The sequence below is a fragment of the Morus notabilis genome, unplaced genomic scaffold, assembly GCF_000414095.1.
Source record: "Morus notabilis unplaced genomic scaffold, ASM41409v2 Scaffold191, whole genome shotgun sequence".
In the NCBI taxonomy this organism is placed as follows: Eukaryota; Viridiplantae; Streptophyta; class Magnoliopsida; order Rosales; family Moraceae; genus Morus; species Morus notabilis.
This window is the reverse complement of record NW_010366216.1, coordinates 261,656-268,215: the sequence shown is the minus strand read 5'-3', so window position 1 is coordinate 268,215 and position 6,560 is coordinate 261,656. Positions and strand designations below refer to the sequence as shown.

At 33.1% G+C, this 6,560-nt stretch overlaps 1 protein-coding gene across 1 annotated transcript; it reads right to left on the bottom strand.

Annotated features, from left to right (window-relative positions):
- Positions 1-1,395: 1,395 nt before the first annotated feature.
- LOC21397646 (50S ribosomal protein L21, mitochondrial) lies at positions 1,396-4,541 on the bottom strand. Its single transcript, XM_010109883.2, has 5 exons — positions 3,958-4,541; positions 3,719-3,799; positions 2,790-2,891; positions 2,022-2,096; positions 1,396-1,945 (listed from the first exon to the last, which is right to left on the bottom strand). The coding sequence occupies exons 1-5, from the start codon at positions 4,426-4,428 to the stop codon at positions 1,826-1,828; spliced, it is 849 nt and encodes a 282-aa protein (XP_010108185.1). The 5' UTR covers positions 4,429-4,541; the 3' UTR covers positions 1,396-1,825.
- Between the last annotated feature and the right edge of the window lie 2,019 nt (positions 4,542-6,560).

Below are 6,560 nucleotides of genomic sequence, written 5' to 3'. Positions count from 1 at the left end.
GTTACCTTGCCACAGATTTATTTAATATAATAATATGTACGATGTGGCACGCGTCAAAAAATAAGACGATATAAGATTTATAGACATAGCATAGGCGGCATGCATCTAAAAAGTCTTTGCCAATAGAGGACTGGTAGGGCTAAAGCCAGTGAGGTGGGGAATACACGGACCAAAAGTGCCTAAAATGGTGCAACGGCCGAAAGCAAAAGATTGTGTTTTGATCCTAATCTAAACTTTTTTTTTTTTTTTTTTGAGTCAACACTAACACTTCTTGAAAAGAAAAATGGACATGTTCAGCTCTGCTGTCTCAAACAAAATGAATTTTGGTGGGGAATATGGATGGGACTGCTTCCTCCTGTTGTTAGTAGGAGATGATGGGGTGGGAGGCCCTGTCATTGTCTCTATCCATATGTCTAAAATAGTTTGCAAATATTGATAAGCTTAAGAGCCTGCTTCCTCTTTTGGGTTCCATTGGCAAAACTCTTAACACCAACCCCAAAAGATCAACTGTTAGCTTGGTAAGAAGTGAATATTATTGGCTCACCACTCCCTTGACCTCTAGTTTAAGGATCATGAAACAAGAATTCTTGAATCCTAGAAACAAATGTCGTCTTGTACGCAAGTATGCGTTGCTAGGACTGATCCCATAGCGGGATTAGAGTCATAGACGTCGTTCTAAAGCTTCAAAGCAATTGATCCGTCCTTGAGTGTTCATTGGTCATCTTATGTAATTTTAAGAAGATAAAATGTTCTATTAGGGGAGTTTCTCTGGTAGGACTAAAAAAAATAAACTACCGATAATTCTTTATTTCCGGCCATCATATTTATATTAAAAACTGTATATTCTGCATACTTTTTAAACTTGATGTGATTTTAACTAGATGTAAAGTCAAAAACTGACTATGCTACAAAGATACCAAGCTTGAGGTATTGTGCTACATTGGGCTCCACCATTTTGCAATCTCTCCATCTTGGTCTAGTCAGCAACCTAGCTTGGAGTTAAAAGTTTAAAGTTAACTTAGATAAGTGTTTAGAGAATAGGTCCATCCAAGTTAGATACTACTTTTGAAGTACTGCAAAATCGACCTAAACCATCACACTGAGAATTGAGACAAATGATATATCTCAAAAGGTAGCTCCAACATGAGCACTAAAGACTAATTTAACAAACTTGGGGTTGCTGCACTAAAGTCCATTTGACAATTTAGGTTTACTTTTATAATGGTCAATTGGCCTTTTTTTTTTTTTTTTTTTCAAATTAAAAGAATTCTCCTACTGTAACTACGCATGATCATCTGACCTAAACATATATCCGGTTATACCACATTTCATGAAAAGTTAGAGAGAGAGAGAGAGGTATGCAACTTTTTCCAGGAACAAGCTGAATTGTCCGCACCACTTTATTTACAATTTTTTTTTTTCCTTTTCTTGATAATGAAATGATAAAAAAAAGAACCATAGGCCTCATTACCTCAACCCCCAGTATCAGGATTTAAAAAGATTGGTCCAGACCATGAAAGTATGTACTTGGAACAAAACTTATTAATCAATTCAGCAGCATGATTTCAAAAAATTTTTACTGCCAAGTTCCAAAGATACAAATGGCAAGAAAAGAATTTAATTTAGCAAACATGACCTCCAAAATGTACACGGAGAATTTTCCGAATATGATCAACCCTAATACATCTACCTCATTTGATGGTAACGTTTCCGCTACAACATGACATCCAAGATGCACAGGGAGAATTTTTGGAATATGATCAGGGATTTCATGAGAAAGTAACTTGAAACGACTGCTGAGTGTATAGGATGGGGAAAGTTCAATCTACGCAGCAACTGCAACCTTTTCTTGCTTCTTACCAGGTGTCTTTGGAGGCTTTTGCTTCTCTACTGGTTCTGGTTTCTCGATTCCTTGAATATCAGTTATCCTTAACTTAGTCAATTCCTGAAAAAGAGACGGTGGATCAAGAGATGTTCATTAATGTACTTGAGTCAACCGCACAAATTGGTTTTTGATGTACCTGGCGATGTCCTTTGGTTCGACGATAATTCTTTCTCCTCTTTTTCTTGAAAATAAGTACTTTAGCATCCAATGCCTGAGAGGAAAGAGAGAAAAAAAAATGATATAAAAACAAAGACGATTGGCTTTTACAGTATTATAAATTCCAAAACAAGAGAGAAGCGAAATGCAGGTTTTCCTCAAAGACATATCATGAACTCATAACTAGTTTTTTTTTTTTTTTTTTCTCTCCTCTTTTTTTGGGTTTGACAAGATATAACTCCCAGCTCTTATACTCAAAGACATAACTCTTATCTCGTACCAACTTACCTGCCAATAGTTTCAAATTTGTGAACTGCCACTATCAACAACAGTAAGAAAGAGTTCTTAAAGATCTAAGCTTTTTAAACACACAAAATGCATATCAAATGAAACTTATTGGAGAAGATTATTAGCACTTTATTTCATTGCAAATTGCCCCATGTAGGTTGAATTAGAAATTATTAACATTCATTCACAATTTCACATTGTAAAACAAGTCAATTCCTCGTCATATGGTTATATACAGGCTATAGATTTGCAAAATTATAGACATTTGCTCTAACAGAGCAGATGTCTCATACAATACCTGGCAAGTCAGATTCACTTTTGAGATGAAATCATATTGTTTCTTAGCAGAATTTTAAAGTTTCTTTCTGTTTCAATTTGGTAAGGGCGCCAAGAAGAATGAAGTCGTTTACAGAAACTATAGACAGAATAACAAAGAAAAGAAAAAAGGGATCACACTTACATGCTCTTCAACAACTGCATGAACGGCTGCATCTGGCACTATAGGCCTACCAACTATTGTCTGACTACGCGAGCCCAACAAGAGAACCTTGTTCAAAAGGAGCTGCAACAGAATGAAGCAACAAAAATCATCTAAAGGGAGTTCTTCAAAATAATTTGTTTCTCAGGGAAAATCATAAAAGATCACAACCATAGATCTTTATGTAAAATCATGTTATCATAATGGGAAAACTTTGAAGAGATCATAAATTGCAGAGAGGAGTAACCGCTTGTTTCCTGAAGTCATGACAAAAATACTTTAGAATGCGGAAAAGATACAATCTACCTAAACTGAACCAAGAGCCAGATATAGAAATCGTGATAAATCTCTAGATAACTAGCATAGCCATATTCGCAACCATATAATTCCACCTTTTCTCATCTCAACCAGACAAATCTCGTATTCCAAGTCCAAAGGATACGGGGTCAAGCCCGATTACATGGTCCTACCTTTTAAAACAAGTCATAAACCATATCAACCCAAATCCCATTTATCTTTCTAACACAGTAGCAGAACTGAGACTATTGAACCTTCAAAAGAGAAAACATTCTAGCCTTCCACACATTCCCATATTGGCGTTCAATTTCACTCCAAATCCTTTAACTCTTTCAATCAATGTACAAAAAGTATACGAAACACTCCACACCTTACCATTGCTAATATCTTGGAAGTTGAAACACAAATTCCTTCGACCAAAGGCATTGAAATGAAATAAAGAAATGCTAAACGTTATCTCTACAAGAAGAATACTGAGTATTATAACATCATAAGAGCAACAATCTAAAACATTAAAAAATAAACATGAATTCACAATTGCATACGAACCAAAGATATCAATAGAAATTTTGCTGTACATACAATATTTCTTTTCGAAATCGAGCATAACATACCTTGTCGTTCACCTCACAGAACTTCAATTTCTCAGTGAAAATGCAGTCCCCATTGCTGGCCTTAAACTGATGCGAACCAATCTACAAAAACCACCGAAAAAAAAAATCAAACCTTTCACCAATAAACAAAACAAAATGAAGTTCTTTGTTTAATTTATCGGGGGTTTTTTCTCGGGTAAAAAAGTGAACCTGATGATTGACATTCATCAAAATCAAACAAAAGAGAGCAGATTAGAAACCTGAACAACGGCGAAAACAGGTTCATACGGCTTGAAAACATTATCGGACTTCTCGAGTGGGCCGATCACTTTATATCCGATGGCGGCAGCCTCCGCCGCCTTCTCTTCCGGAGAATACTCTCTTCTCGAGCCGGATATCGACACCGAAACATTCTCGACATCCTCGTCCTCGCTAAACTCCGCAACTTCCTCTTCGTCGTCGTCGTCGTCGTCGTCGTCTTCTTCACCATCTTCCGTATCCCCGTCGTCTTCGCCTCTGTTCGAGGAGAAATGGCGCGCCGGCGACCTGTGCTCGTGGCGGCCGGATCCTGGATTGGCAGAAAGGGGGGCGAATTTGGCGGTGAGAGTTCCGAGGTCTCGTTGGTTGGGACGAGGAAGTGGCGTGGCGAGGAAGCGAACGGAAGCGTGGTCTCTGTAGAGCAGAGCTGAGGCCTGGCGGATCAGAGAGTGGAGGCAGCGTCTGGTCGCCATTGGAGCGCGTGACTCTCACCTTCGAGTCCGAATTTTAAGGAGTAATGAGCTCTTGGCTCTTGCTCTTCGGGTGATCTAGGGTTTTAGCAGCTGATGCAATTGCAGAGGGACAGGGTTTTTGCCATTTTTTTCCTTTTTGAAAAAAAATATTTTATTATTATTGCCGTATATTCCCCATTTTAACGATTATTTTTATTTGTGGTTTTCGTTATTCTACTTTCTTTCGGTGAATTGATTCCGTTTTTATTTTTTATGTTTTTTGAGAAAGTAAAAATAAAAATATTTTTAAAATAATGTTTAGCGCAATAAAAATAAAAAATAAAAATAAAATGATTTTTTGATTTAATGTAAAATAAAAGAGAAATGAAAAATGATTTTTAATTATTTTTTATTTTTTATTTTTGTTTTCTCATCTCTCAAGCAGAGAGATAAATAGTCTATTAATGAGTTTTTTACACTAAAAATAAGATAAAACTACCAAATGTATTTTTAAAAATAATTTCTGTCTGAGATTGAAAACGTTTTTATTTTCATTTTCATACAAAAAATAAAATTATTTTAGAACGACTTTCAAACGCACCCTAAAAGTCATTTTTTATTTCTCTCTCATTTTATACTAAATCAAAAAATTATTTTCATTTCTATCTCATTTTACACTAAATTAAAAAATTATTTTCATTTTTATTTTTTATCTTTATTGCGCCAAACACCGTTTTAAAAATATTTTTATTTTTCTTTCTCCAAAAACGTAAAAAATAAAAACAAAATCAATTTCAAACACATATATTAATTTTAATTCTACATTTTAAATTTTAGAAGAGAATTTATTAACAATAACTTTTTAAATTCAAATTTTTTTAAGAGAAAATAATATAACAAAATCAAAATTAAAAATTTGAGCATGGTTGCTTTTCCCAAACGGTAATGAGGGTGCACGTAGTCTTCCTCATACCGAATTATAGCCTAAACACAAACCATTATCTTTTATCAAAATACAATTTCTCACCTCATATTTAAATAAGGATAAATAACCTTTATTTTATAAATTTCTAAAAGACGATTCTTACAATTTGTTTTCAAATTATTCTTACACTTTTTTTTTGCTTTCTTAAGAAATAAGGGGAAATTTTCTTTTGATATCTTATGCTATATCAAAATATATGTTTAGTACTTTATGTTTTTGATAATTTTTTATAGGTATCTCAACATTTTAAAAAATAATTTTTTTATACTCTAAGACAGTTTTTTGAGATGTACAATGCTAAATTTACCCTTATCATTAATTAATTAGAGACTATAATTTGTTTACACATATTTTAAAAAATGCTTTAAATACATTAAAAATTGATAGTTTTTTATTTTTTATTTTATGGTTTTTTAAAATATTTTTAATATGTTTTTTTATAAAAAAAAAATATGAATGAATAACATTTCACGTACCAAAAAATTACCCCAAAGTATCAAAAAGCTATTTTCTAAAATATCGAGATATCTACATGAAATTATCAAAAACACAAGATACTTAATGTATATTTCGGTATAACACAGAGTGCTAAAATGAAATTTTCTCTATAAATAATTATTCTTTTTTTGAGATTTTTTTAATAAATAGAGTTGAGAATAATGTTTTCCTACCACTTGTGACTATAATTTTTACTTTAATAATCAATCAAAATTCCCTTTTATTCTTAAATATATTTAGTTATTCTAATGTCTATTATTGTAATAATTTACTTGTAAAACAAATTAAAATAATCACAAAATTAAACTTTTTATTGTCAATCATAACACAAAATTTGACATATATAAAGACTGATTTGTAAATCTAAAATCAAATCAATAAAACAAAATTCACTAAAATTTCCCTAAAAACTTAAACTTTCAATAAAACACAATTATACATCCAACAATATGCATACAAATTTCCAAAACACAACTTAATTCAAAAGAAAAAAAAAAAACCGATGTCACAATAGATAATTTTAACATAAAAAACTCAAGCCAACGAGTCACCCATGACGGGGGCATTGAGAACCATTAATTTATAGCAGTTATAATCGTCAGTTGGTGGTGAGACCCTCTTGAGAACCATAGTTCACAGTCGGTGGGTCGCAAGTCGCCATCTCCAATGG